Source organism: Phyllostomus discolor, chromosome 12, assembly GCF_004126475.2.
Source record: "Phyllostomus discolor isolate MPI-MPIP mPhyDis1 chromosome 12, mPhyDis1.pri.v3, whole genome shotgun sequence".
NCBI lineage: Eukaryota > Metazoa > Chordata > Mammalia > Chiroptera > Phyllostomidae > Phyllostomus > Phyllostomus discolor.
In genome coordinates, this window is record NC_040914.2 from 53,294,745 (window position 1) to 53,316,864 (window position 22,120).

The 22,120-nt window shown below is 54.3% G+C and overlaps 1 protein-coding gene across 2 annotated transcripts; it reads left to right on the top strand.

Moving 5' to 3' along the window:
• Positions 1-12,218: 12,218 nt before the first annotated feature.
• On the top strand, positions 12,219-21,751 carry HERPUD1 (homocysteine inducible ER protein with ubiquitin like domain 1). Of its 2 annotated transcripts, none has more exons than XM_028502070.2 (8): positions 12,219-12,478; positions 15,080-15,157; positions 15,248-15,319; positions 16,475-16,605; positions 18,721-18,843; positions 19,380-19,730; positions 20,084-20,189; positions 20,992-21,751. In XM_028502070.2, exons 1-8 carry the CDS (start codon positions 12,338-12,340, stop codon positions 21,154-21,156), a joined length of 1,167 nt encoding a protein of 388 aa, XP_028357871.1. In that variant the 5' UTR covers positions 12,219-12,337; the 3' UTR covers positions 21,157-21,751. The 2 variants fall into 2 exon arrangements, with proteins under 2 accessions (XP_028357871.1, XP_028357870.1); XM_028502069.2 differs by having other exon boundaries at positions 12,220-12,478; positions 15,245-15,319.
• The last annotated feature ends 369 nt before the right edge of the window (positions 21,752-22,120 follow it).

The window sequence follows — 22,120 nt, forward strand, 5'->3', positions numbered from 1 at the left end:
CGTTTGAGTCAGAGCGCTGGGTGTGCCTCTTGGCTGCTTCTCCAAACATCTCCTGGGAATTCTCCCTGACGGTGCCTGTCCCCCCGCCCCCAAGGTCGGAGAGGGGCGCCCCACATACACACACCTGCAGCCCCTACAGGAGGGTCGAAGGGCCCTTGGAACCTCCGTGATAATGCAGATTTCTTTAACCACCTCTCAGCCCCTTCGCTTCAGTAGCAATGTGTCTTCAGTGTTTTGGCTGCTTCTCTGGTAGGCCAGGGTCTTCCAAACTTTGGGGGGCTGCAACCTGCAGTAAGAAATATATTTTACATTGAGACATGGAGGAAGCACATGCTGAAACGGAAGTGCCCCCCAAACAACACTCCCCCTTCCTATAGGGGGCGCACTCTGATATTCGCTGTTCTGATTCTTTTTCTCTTTGGAACGTCGGTTGCAGCCCAGTACAATGAGTTTGAAACCGACCAATGGGTGGCGGCCCGTGGTGCGCAAAAGACGTGAGAAAGGTCGTGATGGGCCTGACTAACATCGTCCCCCCCACCCCCAGTGAGGAAAGGAGGAGGACTCACAAACAGCACTCCGGAGGGTTATTGCTAGTGATGAGGCCATGTCAAGAAAGGGCTTCCAAGGAGGGGCAAGACTTAGGGAGTGTTAGGGAGGGTGTTCAGTTTCATGTTTGGGTGGGGGTGGGTGGGGTGGAGGATTGGTGAGGGGTGCAGGCATGGCGAAGGACAGGAATGGAGAAGCAGAGGCCTGGGCGTGTGTAAAGACGGCAAGAGTGTGCGACAGGTCAGAGAGACGTACTCCCAGCCCAAGGCCGTGGGAAAGGACAGGGGAGGAGGAGCCCCAGGTAAAAGACAGAGCAAGTGGTGGTGCGGGTGGTCTTAGGATGGGGGTCAGAATTGGGAACCTGGGGACGATGGACCTGGGGTTCATGCAAGGGTATTCGGGTTCCCGAGGACTGAGCACCCCCAGAACGCTTGCCGCAGCCGGGCGTGGATGCAAGAGCAGGCCGAGCGTTAGGAGATGCCCGATGCTGGTGGGTGGGGCTCCCTGGAAGGGCGTTTCAGCTCTAGATGCACGTACACAGCATAAAACCAGCTGTTGGTGGACACGGTGGCCTGGGTCTTTTCCAGTAGCACGGGGGTACGGGGGAGGGAGCGAGGCATCTTTGGGTCTCGCGGGTGCCCTCTGAGCCCACTGAAGCACCCACATAGCCATGAAGTCAAAAACCTCTTTTTTAGGGTTTGGACCCAAAGTGTGAGCAGCCAGGGGCCTGGCCCTGAGTGGGTCTGCCCAGGGCCAGCTGTCCTGTGTGGGTTCTTGATTTGCGTAAGAAAGATTTCACAACACGCGTCCAGGGGACTGTGAGGGTCCATTTGTTAAAGCTGCAGACAGTGAAACAAGGAAAGGCCTAGCATAGAAGCAGCCCCAGGAGAGCCCAGCTGGGCTGCCTTAGCCCACTGGGAAGTCAGAGAGAAAAGGTGGCCTCGGCGACAGGTTCAGGGGAGTAGCCGGGGACACGCTGCTAGCTGCCCACTGCCTGAGAGTCTAGGAGACACCTGCCTGTGTTGAAAGAAGTGGAGGGAAAAGGAGGGAATGGGACCAGCTGCTCCCCAGAGGAAGGGTGTGTGTGCTGTGGGGCCTTTGTGTTGAGGCTTTTATCTCTTGCCGGCAGGAATCTCAGGGGAGGTCTCAGGAGAGTGTCCATCAGTTCTCCAGGTGCGCCCTTTCAGAGCCACGGTCTCCTCTGATTGGTCAGTGCTGGGGGCTGGGGGCGGGGCATTATCACTGCAGCTGTCCACGTGTCGTCCACCTGGTTTTGCTGCTTTTCTGGGCTTGGAGCTGAAGTACAGGTGAGGCCTGGATGTCACGTCTAGGGAGGTGGGTGACCTTCTGTATCTGGCTGTACTTTGAGAGGCCATTTACGTTCAGCCATCTGACTCCGTTATTACCCTATTCCACTAGCCAAGACCCGTTCCTCGCTTCTCACTGTCCTGCCTCGAAAGGACAGAGCATCTCATGTCTCTGCAGAGAACAGAGGCTCTGGGCCCCCAGGCCTTTTGCTCACCAGGACTGCCTGCTCTGCTGACTGTGGACAGCTCCTCTCCTTCCCCAGGGACCTGGGGACCTCAGAAGGGCACCCGCCTTGGAGCCGTCCAGTGGACCGGTGACCAACACCTATGCCCCCCAGCTCCACCAAAGGGGAAGCCTTGGTCAGGGAGTACTCGCCTTTCTAGAGCCTCGTGGGAAACCGGGTCCTGGCAGAGGGGGGCTCCCGCGCCAGGCCTCAGGGAGACCCTGGTCCAGGGCCAGAAAACGCATTGTCTCCAGGCACTTAAAGCAAAAACCCAAACTTCACCGTGTTGGAAAACTGAGTTTTTAACGATGATAATAGCTTTGGGGGGGGGTGAAAAAAATAGCCTCGAGCTAGCAGAGAGGTCAAAACAATAAAATGAATAAAAATACATTCTGTGAGGCAATAGGACCTATTTGTTTTGGAACACACTGTTTTTTCCAAGTCTGCCACGTGTTTTGAAAAAAAACAAACAAACTCTGAAGCGTATTGCTTTTTCAACCCCGGCCTGAACTTTTTTTTCTCTGAGCTTCTGCTTGGACTAGAGGCCATGTGGCCAGCTTGCTACATGAAGATTTCGTGGAGACGCTCGTTTTCCCTTTGCTTCTCTTGTGTGTGTCTGCAGACTCCCAGGCACGGTGTTTTCTTCCGTTTTATAGAAGGTCTCCCGGGATTCTTAATCTCAAACCCAGGGGTAGAGAGGGTGAGTGGGAGGAGCCACAGGTTGGCCACCAGGAGAGCGGGATTGGAGTTTCCGTCTTCCCCCCAAACTGGCTGTGTGAGCTCAATACACCCCTTCCTGTCTCTGGGCCTTCGTCAGTGCATTGGGGGAGCTGGGCCAGAACAGGTGTCCCCAGCCAGCTGGCTGGGCCCACGCGTGGTGCATCGATGTTGCAGCTGCTGAGGGTGGGATGGGGAACAGCCGCCCCGTGGCTCACCACTTCCTTCTTCCCCACTGAGTGACGTGGGGCGGGGGCTGGGGGTTCTCCAAGGCTCTCCAAGTTGCTGTTGGGCCTCTTGGGCGCTGGGAAGTTCAGAGACTTCAGTCCACAGCATGGCTCTCTGTGCCTTTGGATGATCAAATGCTCCGTGTTGGTAAGTTTTAGGGGTGGGAAGTATTTTCTTTGCTGTTCTCCCATCAATCTGTGCTTGGGAAACCTGCCCCTCAGAGAGGCGGGTCATCAGGGCCGGGGGGCCTAGCCCACAGCCACCCCAGCCCCCACAGCAGGTGTTCCTCACTTATCTCGCCCCACCCCTGCACCCGGGATCCCCCACCCAGTTAGCACCCAGTTTCCCCTTCCGATTGCGTCTTCTCCTTCAGTTCCTGCCCGGATCCATCGTGGCTTTAAGGTAACCACACAGCACAACCCGTTTTTACCCAGCAGGCTCTCTGAGCTCCATCTCCAAGGCAGAGAGAGAGCTGTGGCCGCATTAGCCAGAGCAGAGCCCCATTTGGACCAGGTTCCCTTGGACGTGCCTGCCTGGCCTCGCCTGGGGGGCCAGGGAGAGAGGCGATACACAGAGGTGAGACCAGCTGGGGTGTTCCAGAAGAACCACCTGGCTGGGTGGCCCCCAAACACATGCAAAACAGCCAGGTGTTGCTTGTAGCTGCATATAGCTCAGGATGTCAGAAAAAAAAAAAAGCTGCCAGCTTCAAAAGTGTTCACGGAGACGGGGCCTAGGAAAGCCCAGCTGGGGGCTTGGCTGGTAACTAACTCCCCCTTTGAAGCGAGGGTTCATCCTGTGACTGAAAGCTAAAGCATGACGTGAGTGTCTTGCTTGCACAGGAACCACAACAAATCCAGTGTCCAAAAATGCCGTGTGGGCGGAGCCTGGAGAAGAGCCACCTGGCAGCGTGGCCAGCCCACAGCAGAGTGTCACGTGGATGCAAGACAGTGTTTTTCATGCCAGAGTTACGACATGAAACAGGAGAGGCTCAGGGGGTCCAGTCTTGGAGACAGGTGGGGTGGGTGAGTTGTGAGGAGGTTTGGGGGAGCAGGCAAAGGGCCTGCGCACTAGGAGCCAGAGCTGGGGTGACTCCTGAAGATGGGGCATCGAGGTGGCCTGGCGTGGGAAAGGCTGGCCGGACCAGGGTGGAGATGGGAGGGTTGGAGGGGGCAGAGGAGTGCTCTGGGAGAGAGGAAAACTCCCCCGGAGTTGAGCAGGGGGGCTGAGCAGGCAGAATTAATGTCATGGGGGAGATTAAAGTCCCGTCACTGGCAAGGCTGTTCCTGCGAATGATTCCTGCAGTCTTCTGCCTCTTTGCCGGAGTGCTAGGTCTAGTCGGAAACCACCTCGGGGACGCTGGGGGTTTTGCTAGGGAAGAGAGAAAAGAAACTAACACGCAATCAAAATTCCCCTGACGGTACAGGGAAGAGTCTGTGTTCATGAACAGATGCCACGAATCTTAAACCAAATGAGTTATTTTTTCGTTAGAGTAAAATGCTGGGCTACGATCAGGAAAGGGGGTGCAGGTAGCTAGGACGGGATGGGAAATGTGGGCTTCTGAGCTTCCCTGGACCTCAGCGTCCAGCCATGACCTTGCCCAGGATGCAGGCCCGGAGAGCAGGGTCGTGTTTGCCCTGGGGCCACACCCAGGCAGCCAGGGAGTGTCCTAGACCTGCAGTGGGCTGCCCCTGCAGTCCCGGGAGAAGTGAGGTGTTCACTCTGTGAGTTTCTCCAACCAGGCAGCAGCCACCGCCCACCTACCCCGTCCAGGGCCCCTTTTGGGGGTATTTGGAAGGAGTTGGTTGTGTGGTGGTGGTTATTTTGTTTGGGCTCCTCTCTCCATTGGAGGAAAGGCCGGGAAATAACATTCAATAGGACACAAGGAACCCAGTAGGTTTTTAAACATATTTTTTAAAATATGTAACTCTTTTCAAGTATACAATGTAGTATATTCACAGTGGCCTGCGACCATCACCACTATTTCGCTCCATCCCATTTTCATCGTCCCCAAAGGAAATCCCAGCCCCTTTAAAACAATCACTCCCCCCGGCCCCTGGCAACCACCAGTCTGCTTTCTGTCTCCGTGGGTTTGCCTGTTCTGGACACGTCCGGGAAGTAGCATCACACGCTCTCTGGCCTTCTGCGTCTGCCTCCTTTCACTGAGCGTGATTTCAGGGGTCATCCACGTTGTAGCACGTGTCGCTGCTTCATTCCTTTACCAGGCTGAGTAATGTTGTACTGCCTTGGATGTAGCACCCTCGTGTAGCCACTCACCGGCTGCCGGACCTGCGAGTCATCCCCTAGTTGGGGGAGCGTGAGAGGCAACTAACTGATGTTTCTCTCTCACGTCAATGTTTCTCTCCCTCTCTTTCTCCCTCCCTTCCCCTATCGCTAAAAGTAAATAAATAAAATCTGTCAGTAAATAAATAAATAAGACACGTGCATCACCAGTGACCTTTGCCCTGTTTGGGCCTCCAGAGGTCTTTCCAGAGCCTTCCGACCCAGCTGCACTGTGAGACCGGGCGTGGGGCCTTCATCCCTTCCCACTCTCAGGTTTAGAGACGGCTCAGGTCTCGGAGCTTCTCAGGCCCGTGGAGGCCTGCCACGTTCACGCGGCACACTTTTTATAGTCCTTCCATTTCCACATTTCCGGAAATATCATCAAAGGATATGGGTGTCCCTTCAGCGGACTAAATTGCTTCCCCGGATCTGCTTGAATTTCGGTCCCTGAGAAACACCAGAGAATACGTACTGTCAGATGTCACTGGTCTGGCCTTCTAGAACAGTCAGCGATCATGGGCCCAGGGGTGGTCCCAGCGAGTAGGCAGACCGGGAAGGGGCACCAGAGGGCATTTGGACCGATGGGAATCTCTCTCTCGACAGGGCTGTGGGTCACAGGTGCAAACACACCTGCCACAACTCTGGGAACTGTGCCTTTAAGATCGATGCATTGTATGCAAATCGTACCCTGGTACCAATGAATTAAACAATTATAACGTCAGAGTTGCTAGCTCTGGGACCTAGTGCACGTACTTCAGTGCCCCGCACCTCGGTTTCCCCAGCTGTGCGATGACAACAGTAAGAGCTTTCTCCTCCCTCAGGAAGGTTCCTGCCAGGGTTAAACCAACTGAGCCGCACGAAGCTGCACCCGTGCTTCTGGCACGGGTCGGTGCTCCGTGGTGTGAGCCGTTAGTGTCTCCCTTCACGAGCCAGTCTCTGTTGCCAAGCCCCTTTCCCGCCTGCTTTATTTCTGCAGTGCCTCTCCTGCCCCACCCCCACGTCCCCCCACTTTTCCTTCTGGGGTCTATCCTAGTGCTGATCTACATCTCCTTCTGCAGTTGGTCTCCTGGCCCCAGGTCTCGTCCAGTGAAATTCAGACTCCATAAGATGCGGATCCACATGGACTCCGAGCCCATCCCACTACTGCTCAAAAACCACCCATTGCCCGCAAAGAAGGTCCAAATTCTCAAGGGTGGCCCCTCCAGGCCTTTCCTGAGCTGGCCCCAAGAATTCTTGCCATGACCGTGATTTCAAAACAAACCCTGTGCTTACTGTCACGCCTGAGCAGTGGTTTCCAAACCCTGGCCGTGGGCCCACCACCCGCTTGGGTGCATCAGGCCCCGTTGGCTGGGCCTGAAACAGGACCCAGGCACCCAACCTTTTTGTTTGCACGTTGAGTTGAGGTTTTAATGTATATGCCGTGAAACACACAAATCTTTTTTTTAAAAGATTTTATTTATTTTTAGAGAGGGAAGGGAGGGAGAAAGAGAGAGAGAGAGAAACATCAATGTGTGGTTGCTGGGGGTCGTGGCCTGCAACCCAGGCATGTGCCCTGACTGGGAATCGAACCTGCAATGCTTTGGTTCGCAGCCAGAGCTCAATCCACTGAGCTATGCCAGCCAGGGAGAAACACACGAATCTTAAATGGACAGCTTGGTCCGTTTTGACGAACACCTACGTAACCCGTGCCCTATTGAGACAGAATATTTCAGCAACCCAGAAATTTCCTTCATGCCCAGTGAGTGGGGTATGGGTAAAAGTGGGAGGTGGTGGGGGGTATGACCTCTGCTTCACGGCTTTTGCTCATCTCTGGGTGTCTATACCCCCACCACGGCCAACATCAAGCCACCAACGTGACACCACCGAAGGCAGCGTGCGGGAGAGAAGCGCACAGCCGGCGCTGGGGGCCAGGACCAGCCGGCCTTGGCACGCCATCTCTCGTCTGTCACCACGGCCCGTCCTGCTTACTCCGGAGTTTCACTCGAGTGGAATCAGGTGTGCTTTCAGTCTGGCTCTGCTCAGCATTGTTTTGAAATCCATTCACGTTGCTGCACGTGTCAGTGGTTCATTCCTGTTTATCACTGACAGACGGGCGCCCAAGTTCACCTGTCCGGCCCCCTGCTGACTGACAGGCGGACGGTCCCCAGCCTTGGGCGCTGGGAGGGTAAAGCTGACATCAGCATTCTCGTGCAAGCCTTCCCTTTCTTTGCGGGGAATCCCTCTAAGTGACGGCTGTCCTAGGGTGGGTGCATGTTTACCTTTATGAGGGACGGACAGATGACTTCCACGGGGGTGTCCCACTTGACACTCCTACCAGCCACAGAGGAGAATTCCAGTGTCTCTGTATCTTCACCAGTACTTGGTGTTGTGGGAATTCACTTTGGAAAAAAAAAAAAAAAGAGTTCCTCAGGGACTCAGCCTCACCGTCAGGTTCGAGAACCGCCGGCCCAGACTCGCAGTTCCATAAATATTCGTCATTAACATTCCCCGAGCCCTCCTCCGGGTCTGGATGTGTCCCAAGAACTTTAACAATGTGCTGTCATTTCGGCCTCCCAACAACCTGCTGCAAACGATACCGTTCTCCTTCCTATGTTAAAGATGAGACAGTTGGGGACAGAGGGGTCAAGTAACTTGCTGGAGGTCACATGGCTCAAAAGTGGCAAAAGCTGAGTTTGAAAACAGGCCGCCCGGCCCGGGGCCTCATGAGCTTCCCCATGGAGCTATATTTGCCCAAGCAGGGGCTGTGTATAGGTCCCCTGGGGGGGGTCACCCGCGACTGCCGCCACTGTGTTTATTCAAATTGCATCCTTCCTCTTCATTCTGCCTCTTCATGTTTTCTCTAGCTCCCCTCTTCTCCTCCACCCCTCAGGAAAACCCCTTCATGTACTCTTGAGTCCTTCTGAAATGTAGGAGACTTTTGGGTTGTCTTTTCTTTCTGTATTTTTGTGCGGTCTTATCGTCCCCATTATTTTTGCAAGGTCACTGAGACCGGGGTCACTTGTGTGTATCCTGCTATTCCTGGCACGTTTATTGACTTGAATTTCATGTTTTTCCTAACGATGCTCCAGGCAAAACCACCAGAGACCTTTACCAGAGGCTGTCTCACCGGGACAGAACCCCAGAGGAGATACAGACAGCGGGGTGCCTCTTCTCTAGGGGGAGAAACACCCCTTTCAGTCTTAATACCGAGCGGAAACGGTGCGTGTAAGGGGCCCTGGTGCTTGTCACCGCGGGCCAGCGGACTCGGGCTCTGTGCCACACTTAATTTCCCAGTGGGCCTGTTAGGTCCTGCCTGGCTGCTCCCTCGAAGGCCTCTGGCTTGTTTTATCTGGCCTGGCCCCATCCGTCAGCGTCTAGCTGGCTGCAAGACTACCAGATCATCATCAGTCATGTTCTGTCACCCTCATGTACGGAAGTCTACAGAATTTGTGGGACCCGGTGAAAAGGGAAAACACGGGGCTTCTCGTTCAAAAGTTATTCAGAGTTTTCACTCGTTGGCAGCAGAGCGTTACACCAAGGTGGGGGCCATGCCCATGGAGCCAGGCTTTCTCCGAGGACAAAAGCACCGTCCCACAAAGCCGAGCACGGGGACAATTGATCTCCAAAGCCTCTACCTCCTTCTTAATGTAAAGAAACAGCCCCAGGTTCTGTGTTATAGGGAGGCCAGCTGTTATGGTTTGAATCTTGCCCTCCAAAGGGATGTTTTAAGTTCTAACCCTACTCTGAGTGCCTGTGATTGTATTTGGAAGTGATCAAATTAAGACGGGCTCTTCCCAAAAGCGGCCAGAGGTGACCTCCGAAAACGGTTCGCTCGTCACTTGACCCAGAAAAACCCACAAAATCACATCACTCAAACCAAGAGGTTCAAAATCTTCATGTTCACTTTAAGAAGACTTGTGAAACTGCCCGGACCGTCAAGGGTATGCCTATTCGAAAGGCCACCAAGTACCTGAAGGCCGTCATGAAGCAACGTGTGCCGTTGTCGTTGTTACCATGGTGGAGTTGGGTCAGTGCTGAGTTTTTGCTGCACATGCTTAAAGATGCAGAGAGCAATGCTGAACTTGAGGGTTTAGATGTAGATTCTCTGGTCATCGACCACATCCAGGTGCACGAAGCTCCCGAGATGTGGCAAGAAACTTACAGAGCTCCCGGGCGGATGGACCCACGCGGGAGTTCTCCCTGCCACACTGAGGGGCTCCCACGGGCAAAGAGCAGATTGTTCTCAGACCAGAAGAAGAGGTTGCACAGAAGAAAAAGATACCCCAGAAGAAACAGAAGAAGACCTGGGAGTAAACGCAGCATGAGATAAATAGTAATAAAGGCAAAAAAATAAAGTAAGAGGAGGCCATTGGGGTGGGCCCTAATCCACTATGACCAGTGTCCTAATAAAAGGGGAGGGGACTGGGACTCGGACATGCACAGAGGGACACACACAGGGAGAAAGCCATGTGACCATGAAGGCAGAGGTGAGGTGATACAGCAACACCCCCGGGGACCCAAAGATGGCCAGCAAACCTCCAGAAGCTCAATGGGGAAAAAAGGCATGAACAGGCTCGTCCTCATAGCCCCCAGAAGGACTCAACCCTGCCCCGAACCTCGATCCCAGACTTCTAGCCCCCAGTACGGTGAAACGGCAAATGTTGGTCCTTCAGGCTGATACAGAGAGAGAGCTGATCGGATCACCGGGGAGACGTGGGGAGGGGCCACAGGGGGGCAATGGTCAACAGTCTAGGACGGGACGACTTCAAAGCTGAACGCCTCCAGAGTGCACGGAAACAAAGAGAGGGCTGGCTCTCTTCCTCCTCGAGGATGCCTGGAGGGTCGTGTGCAGCTGCCTGCGTTTCCCAACAGACAGTATTTGGGATGGGAAGGAACGCCAGGTGCAGCCTAGGGTCAGGCTGGCCTGGCGGGCGGTGGCAGGGTTATTCTTCTTCAGGTGTTCTAGAGGGGACAGACTCTGAGGCAGAAGCTTCCCGTTCTTCCAGCATTGTGCAGCGTTTGTGTCTCAGGTTGTTCTCGTTTGTAAACTAAGCCTATAGAAATAAGACAATTAAAACTAACAGGGGACGTGATAAAACTCAGGTGTTAGAGTTTAGCCTTAATTGATAGGCTCAAGTGGTTAAAGCTGTAACTAAAGAGTTCGTTTAGCCTTGATGGGCTGAAGTGACTCATGCACGTGGAAAGCTGTTATTCCAAAATTGGGAAGTTTTTAAAAAATATTTTTAATTTATTCTTTATTGTTTTTCCAACCATTTAGTCACCTTCTATCCCTCTTCACCTCGCAATCGCCCTACTGTTGTCTTTGTCTGTGAGTCCTTTTTCCTTTTTGCTCAACCCCTCCACCCCTTAACCCCCCCGCCCCCACCAGCTGTCATCTGTTCTCCATCTGAGTCCGTCTCTGTTTTTGCTTGTTAGTTCAGTTTGTTCATTAGAGTCCACATATAAGTGAAATCATATGGCGTGTGTCTTTCTCTAACTGGCTTCTGCCAGTTAGCATAATCTTCTCCAGGTCCATCCATACCGTCGCAAAGGGTAACATTTTCTTCTTTTTCATAGCCGAGTAGGATTCCAGTATGTCAGTGTCCCATAGTTGTTTTATTCACTCACCTGGGGCTGCTTCCATATTGCTGTGGTTTTGCATAAAGATCCCTTTCCTCCCTGGCTGACGTAGCTTGGTGGATTGAGCGCAGGCTGTGAACCAAAGCATCACAGGTTCGATTCCCAGTCAGGGCACATGCCTGGGTTGCAGGCCAGGTCCCCAGTGGGGGCCATGTGAGAGGCAACCACACATTGATTCTCTCTCTCTCTCCTCTTCCCCTCTCTAAAAATAAATAAATAAAATCTTTTTTAAAAATCCCTTTCCTTTATCACCAAACCTTTGCCTCTGGAATTTTGACTGGAGGTGGGGGTGGGCAGCGGGACCCCAACTGCTGTCCAGTAACAAAGCCACCGGTTTCAGTCCTGCACTCACCCAACAGACCAGGCTCCTCCTGCTACTGTCCTGCCCCTGCCAAGCTGCTGACACGCCCCCAAAAACCAGATGTCCCAACAGGACTGGAACTCCGATGGGGCCGGGCGCACTGTCAGTTTTGGTTTTCAAGACCTTTTCTGCTTCAGAAGGGAGGCAGGGAGGGCCTCCTTCAGAGAGGCCCTTCGGGGTCACATTTTTAAAATAGTGAGAATCCTGCCTTCCTTGTCTCGGCCCCAATTTAAAGGAAGCACCTGCGAGCAGCCTGGAACGTCGGGCCCTTTTCCAGTGTCTCCGTGTGCTAGCTGGACTGTGGCCTGCTTGCCATTCATAGGGTGATGTCTCGCGCTCGAGGGTGTAAGGTTCAAGTCCAAGACCACAGGTGAACTGGCAACTTTGGATCAGATGCTTCCATTCCCTCAGTCCCAGGAAATGCCCAGCTTCTTCCTTGCTCTTCTGATGGGCCTGGGGGCAGCCTTCTGGGTGGGCTCGCAAGTAGGGTAGGGGTGGGGCAGCCTCCCCTGCAAGGTCAGGCTGTAGGGCCCGCTGACCCTCTCTGTTCCTCCCGGGGACCACAAAGGGGAAGCGGGACTTGACGCCAGGGTGCTGCTTTGTGAGGGAACAATTTGCAGAGGCTGCCAAACCGGGAGTCGGCGGGCACGGCCCTGCCGAAGGCGCCCTGAGCTCCCGAACCTAGGCAGCGGTCCAGCGGACTGCAGCGCACCCAGGAAGGGTCAGCGAACCCGGAGTTTGGGCTGCAGCCGCCACGCTGGGTGACGCAACCGCGGCGGGTTGCATCAGCCGCGCCCACGTGCTCGGCCCGCCCCCCCGCCTACCGACCCGGCCTCCGATTGGGCCACGTCGGGGCAGTGGCTTCTGCCTCAGCCAACGGGCGACAGCCACACAGGGGTCCAGCGGCAGGGACCCGGCGCGGGTTGACTATAAAGGGAGCGCAGGGCGGGGGCGCGCGCCCTGGAGACGCGAACAGTCGTTGCGGAGCTTGCGAGCGGCTACGGCGCCGCCTACCTGGTATCTCGGAGTGCAGCCGAGCCCACGGCAAAGCCGACATGGAGGTCGAGCCCGAGCCCGTCACGCTGCTGGTGAAGAGCCCCAACCAGCGCCACCGCGATTTGGAGCTGAGCGGCGACCGCAGCTGGAGCGTGGGCCACCTCAAGGCCCACCTGAGCCGCGTCTACCCCGAGCGCCCGGTAAGAGGGGCCCCGACGCCCGCTGCCAGCGCTCCCTAAGCCCGGCCTCCTGGCGTGCGCCTAGGGATGCCACGTCCACCTGCCCCTTCCCCGTAGCCTCGCCCTTCGCCCGCCTTCCCCGGATCTTGGGTGGTCACCTCGCTCAGGGCTGTGGTCTCTCCCTCCTGACCTCCGAAGACGTCCCCTCTCCTGGCCCTGTGGCTGTCACTTCCTCGTTCTAGGCCGCCATCGCCCCGCCTTCCTGACGGGCTGCCTTCCCGTCTCCTCTTCCCCATTCCCCACGGTTGTCACCCTCCTGCCCCACGTCCCCAGACCCCTCTTCCCGGCCCCCTGGATCTGGTGGCCAGCCTTAGCAGAGGCGCTGAAACAGCAGTTTGACCTTGGGCGAGTCAGTTCACCCTTCAAGCCTCCGTTTCCCCCAAAAGGACAGGGCGGCTAGCTAAGTGTTCCTCCTTAAGATTGCCTCCACTGGATAGGAATAAGAAAAATGCGGCGGAAAAAAAAAAAAAAGAGAGTAGTTTTCTGAATGCAGCTAGCGTCTCGCTGCGGAGAGGAGAGGGCAGGTGCCAGCCCCAAGGCGACCGGGCAGAGAAACATGGTGCTCGCCCAGGCCGTGTGTACCTAAGGTCCCACACCCGGAGCCAGACGTGGCTCTTCCTCTCCCTGCCCACCTTCCGCCACGGCCCCTCCCTGCCACGCTTGACTCGACCAGCCTTTGCCGAGTCCCGGGGAGGAGCCGCGCGCGGTCGGGTAAAGAGTGCTTTAGGAGGGACGCAGGCGGAAGGAGTCTCCTGGAGCCTGAGTTTCAGGCTTTGGTGCCTCAACTCCAGAGACTTCCTCGCTTTGTTTTGGTTGACGCCTCTGTCAATATCACCCTTATCACCGCCCTCCCTCCCTCCCTCCCACGTGACAGAGGCTGTGAGTTGGACCTTCCCGTATTTACTTTCCACTCTCACATTATGTAAGTGTCAGCAGTGTTCTCCGCTGCTGCCCTCGAGTGTAATTCTCCACCGGACGGGAGAGGGCATCAGGGCGGCAAAGGGCTGTGAATTTGTTGCATCTTAGCTAAAGAGTTTCAGCGTGTGTGGTGGCTCAGGGGTCAGGGTATTTGTTTCAGGTTTGTTTAATGGCAGGTGTGGACGAGTTTTCCTTCTGAATTGTTCTTTTGAAATTTGCTTGTTAATTTGCATTCACCTGGGGACTCGGCAGTTCTACCCAAACAGCAGGTGGCTGCGTTGCTGTGAGAATGGCTGTTAGGTACTCAAATTGGCCAAGCAGGTGTCCTCTCGGGTTGCGGGTTGCGTCATTTGGAGAAAGGCAGTGTTTTGCAAGAGAGCGTTCCATGGGGGAGGGGCATTACTCCTGTGAAGTCTGAAGACCCACGAGTTGTCAATAACAGGTCTCCCAGATATGCAAATTTGGGTTTAAAACTTGTGGCAGGAGAGTACTCATTTGCGTTTTTTCTTTTTAATGTGAGAAGCCTTACTTTATGATAGTTGTTTGCTTAACATTTAATTTTTTTTTATCAAATCAGCCTGGGTGAAAACAGTGTCAATTTAGGCCTTTAACAGGGAAAACAATGTAAATGGCAGGCAGCTGTGGTTTTCAAACCTTCTCCAGCACAGAACTTTTTCATGTAATGCAGGGCCCACCCCAAAGTCAGGTGCAGAGACTTTGGCTGATGAAATCGACCAGCGACAAGGCGGCGAGCACAGCATCCTACTTAGTTCTGCAGCTGGTTTTTGTAGCGCGGTTGGGAGAAACTGGGCTTACGCAGGTAGATTGGCAGTTATTTTGTTTATTTTAAACTGCTCACTTTATAATCTTGGGCTACTTGGCAGGAGCAGTTCAGTTCCAAGTTTTGCATCATTGGTTGTCTTGGCAACAGCAGGCCCACACGAGGGGGATCTCCAGTGTCCTGACTTTTCCGCAGTCGAGGCCACTGTCTTTAAGCACAGTTTTTAAAAGGAATTAGAACTTCGAAAGGGAGATTTGTATAAAAGTGTGTGGAGTCCCTGTGGCTTTAAAATCACTGGAGTGGGGAAGAGGGGTTGGAATCTGAACTTTTCGCAGGTGGTGGCCTTGGGCAGGTCCGTTTCAGACTTTCCCCCTTTACAACAGGGGTGCCACATCGCACAGGGCTGTTGTGGGGTGTCCCTTCGAGGGCTTCAGTCTAGAGCTGCTTCACGTTATTTTGGGACGGTGGTAGGTGGTTTTGGGGGGAGGCTGACTTCGGGAGTGCTTCGGCTTTCCTCCGAACCCAAACCCGAGTTTTGGAGTTGGGTGCTGTAGCAGCCCCCTTCACGCCTGTGTTTTTAGTGGCAGAAGGCAGTTTTCCTGAGAGTCAGGTAGGTCGCTGCAGGTGCGGGGGAGTGGGGGTCATGTGCCATTCTAAATTTATTGACACGTTCAAGACCAGTGTCAACTTGAGCACTTTCTAAATAAAAGTTCTGTATATGGGCCTTTGGAAAAAAAAAACGTTTTCCTGTGGTGCTGGGGAAGAAAACAGTTAAATTATCTGGATAAAACAGTCTTCTATGTTTGGGAACGTGTAGGAATGAAGTGTTAACTCTGTCTGCTTCCCTTTCTTTCCATGGGCAGCGTCCGGAGGACCAGAGGTTAATTTATTCTGGGAAGCTGCTGTTGGATAACCAGTGCCTCAGGGACCTGCTTCCAAAGGTACATCTCCTACATACCGACTTGGGAACGTTTTCAAGTTCTCCCCAGGTTGCTTCAGGTCCTAACGTACCCCCGTGTTGCTCTCAGCAGGAAGCCCGGCACGTCCTGCATCTGGTGTGCAATGTGAAGGGTCCTGCGAAAACGCCGGAGACCAGCGCGAGGGTGCGTCCGCCTTGTCGTGAGCACGGGGGGGGGGGGGGGGGGGTGGCCTTGTTGGCTCTGTGTTTTGTTTCTTCCCCAGCAGAATTAGGGTTAGAAACTGTTACACCACCAGTGAGGTTTACTGGGACAGTAGCAGACAGTCCCACTGTCGTTGGGATAGGCGAGGGGAGTTCCAGGCACCCTGTCTGCTGGGACACGGTTTGACCCACGGCGGCTGTGTCCAGATCCCTGAACTAATGAGACTCTCTAAAATGAGTTTTTATTGACTAGAGCACATAACTTTCTTCTAATGAACTATTCACTTTTTATAGAGTAAAAAAGTATAGCCTCTTTGGGAATTTTCATTGTGATTGCTTATTTATTTAGTTCAATAGGAAAAGGCCAGTCTCTATCAAGTGATTGTTAAAAACATACATCACTTTGTTTGTTGAAGGTGGTGTTATTTTTTAGAGTGAGGAGAGTGGAGGGAGATAGGGAGAGAAGCACCAATTGGTTGCCTCTCACACCCCCAACCGGGCACCTGGCCCGCAACCCAGGCAGGTGACCCGACTGGAAATCAAAACGGTGACCTTTGGGTTCGCAGCCCCCTGAGCCACACCAGCCAGGGCAAGACACACGTTTGACAGTCAGAATCATTTCTATTTCCTGTCACGGTGCTGACTGAGACGCACAATATCAGTAACTGTGGTGGCCCGTGCTAGCTCAGCACTGCATCTGTTTCCCAAACTCCGGAACACGGCACCGGAAGTCCTTTCCTTTAAGGTTGCTGGCTGGGCTGCATTGGGAAACCTGGTTGATTGGACTCAATTTCCTGATTCAGTAAAGGTAGCCGTGAGATAGATACACAGCGCATTAATTATTAAGAAGCTTCTCAGCAATGATAACTTCATTGGGAGGTTATGATGAAAGCACAGCATCGTTACTCTAGGAAAAATATGAGTGAAATGTGTATATTGAAATGTGTATTGAAATTGTGCTGAACAAATTTCAGAATTTTTTTTTACGTGACATTGTATGTTTAATCTTACCACGATCAGAGAGGTCTGAGGTGGGGTGGGGGGACATAAGCCATTGACAGCAAAACCACCCTCTTAGCTCGATTTCAGTGAGTTGCATCAGACCCTTTGTTCTCACGCTCACGGTCCCTTTACTTAGGTCGCTGAATCCACGGAGCAGCCCGCCGGTCCTCATCAGGGACAGTACCCTGGGGATGCCGCCGGCGAAGGGTCAAGGGCGAGGGAGGCTCTTCGGCACCTTCCTCCCTCTGGGTGGGAGAACGTCTCCAGGTGAGCATTACGGTCAGGAACTGGTTTGTACGCATGAACGGGCATTTGCATTGACTTAAGAATAGGCTGTTAGGTTTACGTGGCGTAGTCACAGAACTTCAAAATGTACACAGGGTTTCGCTTTAAAGGTCTTCTATGTTTAACTCTTCTCGCTACCCAGCCTCTTGGGAACATACCAGAACATGGAGACTTGTACTGAGAGGCCTTTCCCCTCCTGCCCGGCTGTGCTTGGCGTGTGCGGCCTCAGGGCGGGAGATCAATGTGGCTCCCTTGCTGGGTGGCTTGTCGTGACACTGGCTGACAAACGGGAAGGGGACTGTTTTAAGCAATACTCTGCCAAGGTACCAGGAAAAAAGGCCATTTTCTGTAGCTTGATTAGCACTTTCTCCTTTAGAGCAAAGACCAGGGGTGACAAAGGCCCGGACGTTGGGATCTCGTGGCTCTGGGGACACCTTGTTCTGACCGTTCCTGCGGGAAAACATAAGGTGTTCACCATGGGTCAGAACCGTGTGGCTCCCCAAGCCCTCTGCCCTCATTTTCTCAGTTTCTGATGTGTGGTGGTTAACAGATCCAGATGTGTGCGGAATGAGGTGGTTTTTTGGATGTTTTTTAGTTCATGGAAATTTCAAATATTCGCAGAAGTGGGGAGAACTATACAAAGAACCGCCACACAGCCACCGCCCAGCCCCGTGATGGCCGCGGTGCTACCACCCTCGTCCCGTCTGTTTCCCGGCCCTTTTCCCCCAGACGGTGCGGGAGTTAGTCCCCGGCATCATGTCATTGTCCCGCTACATACTCGGCGTGTCCCGTAAAAACCTTTCTTTTAAAAAATTTTTATTTCTAGAGGGGAAGAGAGGGAGAAACAGAAACATCCATGTGTGGTTGCCTCTCACATACCCCCAACCTATAGGACCTGGCCCACAACCCAGGCAGGTTCCCTGACTGGGAATCGAACCAGTAGCCTTTGATTCGCGGGCCGGTGCCCAGTCCACTGAGCCACACCAGCCAGGGCCATTGTGCAAACCTCTTGCAGTGCCATCATCATCAGAGCCAACAGAAGCATTTCACTCTCTCCTCCTTTCCGTGCGCTGTAGTTTAAGTGATTAAAAACAGCATCACACCAGGACCTACTGGTGCAGGAAATACTCCGGGACCGGAATTTGGTTAGAAGACTGTCCACATGTAAACTGGGCAGGGTAGAAACAGTTAAAACAGGTCCCTTATCCTGACTGCACCACTTGAGAACAGAGGCCCGAATCTGACGGTCACCTGTACTGTCGTGAGTGCCACTGGAGTGAAACCTGATGACGCCAAGTATTTATTGAGCCCCCAGCCACGTGACTTTGTTTAAGGAAGAAGTGAGTTGCCCAGCAGAGGTGACCCCTTCGCCAATTCCTGGTCTTCCTGCAGTTCTTAGTTTCCGTTCTGTGAAGCGGAGCTTACCGTGTGCAACTCACAAGGCCACTGGTGACCCCCCTGCTCTGGCCTGGGTGGTTTAAGGCTGTGTCACATGATAGAAAAATGGGTTTGTTTGGTGCCGTATAAACAGCTCTCAAATCCAGCCCCGCTATTTCCTAGCTCAGTGTCACCTTGTGCGAATGAGTCTCTTGTCTTCCCTGAGCTGCACTCGGGGCTCCCCTCTGCAAAGCTGGGGAGAGGTCCCTCCCCGCCAGGTGGTTGGGGGTCAGCCCAGCAGCCTGTCCTGGGCACGGGAGGTCAGCGAGCACGCTCGGGCAAGGCCACACGCACACTGTCACTGCTGCCCGTGCAGAGTCAGGTCTAGAGGTCGGGGGAAGTGGGTATTGGGGTGAGGGGTGGGCTTTGGAGCTGCTTTCTAAAGGACGGACAGTGGGTTTAGACCTGCAGTGAGACTCGGCAGGTTGTCAGCGGGGCTGGGATCCACCTAGCCCGCGGAGGTGCAGCTTGCTCGTACAGCCCAGTGGTGGCACGGAGGCGGCGACAGCCCAGTGCTGGGCCCCTGTGTCCCCTGGGGATCACGCACGAGGGCTTGTCGTCCAGCCCTTTCTGCGCTCGAGCTGCACGGTTCCTGGAACTCAGTGCCCACCTACCTGTGTGCTACACCAACTCAGAATGCCCTTTGAAACTCTTTCCTAGGCCGGAAGCTGCCCAGCTGGCGTTCCAAGGCCTGGGGCCCGGTTTCTCGGGCTACGCGACCTACGGGTGGCTGCAGCTCTCCTGGTTCCAGCAGATGTACGCACGGCAGTACTACATGCAGTAGTGAGTGCCGCCCCGCCCCGCCCTGCCCGGGGGTGGGGGATGGGGGCAACATGGGTCCCACCGTGTCACCTGTACTGTAGGGGGTGCTCACCTGCTCGTGCAGGGCCCAGCTCTGCAGGCGGAGTAGTGTGTGAGTGCCGCCTGCCAGCCGGTCTGCGTGTGGACACGGTGGTGCCGCTGTCCGACGCATGGTCTGGTGACTTCACGTGGAATATGTCACGTCCTTTTCAGTATGGGGTGTCTTTAATATTTGGAGAAACTTTTAACTTGCAACAGCACCATACTCTCCTAGTGACCTGGATGCTTCATTCCAGACAAAACTTACCATGTTGCTGCTCCCAAAAGCAGGGAAGTCGTGCCTAGGCATGACTGCTAGTGAAGAAGCTCTTCACTACGTGAAAGAAAAGATTAAGTTTGTACGTGCCTACCTGTAATTCTCCCCAGTAAAGGACCCCTGCACCAACAAGGAGATGGGAACCGCAGTCTTCACGGGGCTTTGCTCTCAACGGTGTCTGCCTCTGCCATTTCCGTTTCAGTTTAGCGGCCACCGCTGCGTCCAGGACTTTCGTTCCCTCACCGAGTGCGCAAGAGATACCTGTGGTCCCCCCACCTGCTCCGGCCCCTATTCACAACCAGTTCCCAGCGGAAAACCAGCCGGCCAATCAGAACGCTGCTCCTCAAGTGGTGGTTAATCCCGGGGCCAATCAGAACTTACGGATGAATGCCCAGGGCGGCCCCATCGTGGAAGAAGACGACGAGATAAATCGCGACTGGTTGGACTGGACCTATTCAGCAGCTACCTTTTCCGTTTTCCTCAGCATCCTCTACTTCTACTCGTCCCTGAGCAGATTCCTCATGGTCATGGGAGCCACCGTGGTTATGTACCTGTAAGCAGAGGATTCGCCCCCTTTTTTCCCCCGAGTCCAAGTCACCCTTCACCGAGGTGACTCCAGCCCTTACTGAGCACGTGCTGTATGCCGGGCCGTGCAGGGTGCTGGGTGTACGATGGTGAATGATCACAGGCCCCGCCCGCCTTTAAGACCCCAGTGGGCCAGCGAGAGAGTCCAGGGGATGGGGGATAGAACGTCTCCTCAGATGGGCCTTGCTGGGAGCTGCCAGCTGGGGCGCCGCTGGTTAGAGGGGGGAGCACGGGGGACCTCGCCTGATGAGAGGCCTCACACCCCCGTGTAAGCCCCACCGTGAAGCCAGCTGAGAGGGACCCCCGTGTGCTTCCCCGCAGGCACCACGTCGGCTGGTTTCCGTTCAGACCGAGGCCGGCCCAGAACTTCCCCAATGAGGGTCCCCCTCAGGAAGCTGCCCGCCAGGACCCCAACAATAACTTGCAGGTACGGAGCTGCGGGGGTGCTGGCCGGCGGGACGTGAGGTGCCGGGGCTGGGAGACCCTCCCCATCCAGCGGCCAGGGCCGGGGTTTACCACTCTGAGGCTAGCTGTCTCCAGGTGTTTTCCCGTGTATTCTTAGAACAGTAGCTGTTTTTAAAACAATAAGTAGGTCGTAGCATCTGTCAAGTGTTTTGTCATATGGTGATTTGCATTTGGGAGTATTTAGATAAAATTTGTAAGCTCCCGGTCTGGAGTTCCCGCGGTCTGTACCAGTGTGTCAGCTACACCACGCAGAGTGCTGGTCGGTGGTCACCCCAGCGAAGGGCTGAGAGCACAGTCGTGTCCTTGGAGTTGGTGTTCTAGAAAACACCACACAGAAGTAGAGTTTTTATAAGGCACTTTAATGCGTAATCCTAAAGGATTTTCTTTTATAATATCAGTTGGCACCCTAGTGTCTGTTTTAGAACGCTGGGTTTCCGTTTTTTAGTTTTTTAACTCACAACATTGCCAACAGTAGAAGGATGTCCGTACTTACGGAGGAGGTTAACCTTACGACTTATTTAACAATGGCTGAAGAGCTGATTCCTTAGATACTTGCTGCTGGGAACAGTCAAAGCCCCGAGCATGTCACCAGCACGGCTGTGCCAAGAAAACAGCAGCCAGCACACCGTTCCCTGGGGTCCCGCCCGCCCGGCTGCTTTGCTGTGGCGCGAGGGGCCCGGCATCAGCTCTGCCGTCGTCCTGTGTCTTTTGGTGTTCATCGTGGGCCTGCCCGTTTTCTCACTGTGTCTCACCTTTACCTGTAGGAGGGGCCCGATCCTGACCACGAAGACCCCAACCACCTCCCTCCGGACAGGGACGCGCCGGCCGGCCAGCAGACCAGCCCCTCGTTTATGAGCACAGCATGGCTCGTCTTCAAGACTTTCTTTGCCTCTCTCCTCCCGGAAGGCCCGCCGGCCATAGCAAACTGACGCCGTTTGCTCTCAGGCTGCCGGAGGCTTGGACACGCGCGGACGGGGTCGCTGCACTCCAGCCAGACTTCCCCACCTGGACGTGGCGATGGACTGGGAAACCAGTCAGCAGGAGGACGAGGTGCTTTTGTGACGAGCAAAAGCGGAGAGACAGACGTGAAGCCATGATACAAATTGCTGAACCAAACAGTGCCCGCGGCTTCTCATGTCTTTATTTTTGAAGAGCTTTCATTCGTACTGTGCGTAGCTCCATAGGCGTTGTACATAGGGGGCGTCCGTGTCGCATGCGTGTGCCCGAGGGCCTGTCCGGATGTGCGTGTCTGCATGTGCGTCTGTGCGTAGACGTCGTAGAGGCAGAAGCGGTTCTGCTGGGACGATTTGATTCCTGTTGGAATGTTCAAATTACACTAAGTGTACTACTTTATATAATCAATGAAATTGCTAGACATGTTTTAGCAGGACTTTTCTAGGAAAGACTTCTGTATAACTGCTTTTTAAAATGCACCGCTTTACTTTAAACCAAGGGGGAACTTTGCAGAGGCGGGCGCCTCTGCTGGGGTTTTTGTTCAATAAAGTTTTACTATGAATGATCCTGGCGGCGACTCTCCGCGGCTTATTCCGGGCCCGTCGTCCCGGGACGCTCCGCGGCCGAGGCGCCGCGGGTTATGCAGGGGTGCTGTTGCCGGTGGGGAGTGGTGATGAGGTGAGGCCGTGGAGGTTTTCATTCCCTAGGAATGTATCGGGTTGGCCAGAAAGTCCATTTCGTTCTTTTCTGTAAAATAAAGGACATGCTTTTCATTTTCACCAATTACCTCATTGATCTGGGTATTTTGTGTAGGTCGGCTCTCTCCCGCTGTTGGTTTCTGGTGGGCACAGGCCGGGGGGTGCTGCTGAACATCTAACGCGTGAGACAGCCCCACTGCAAAGTTGTTTGGCCAAAATGGCAGTAGTGCCAAGACACTTG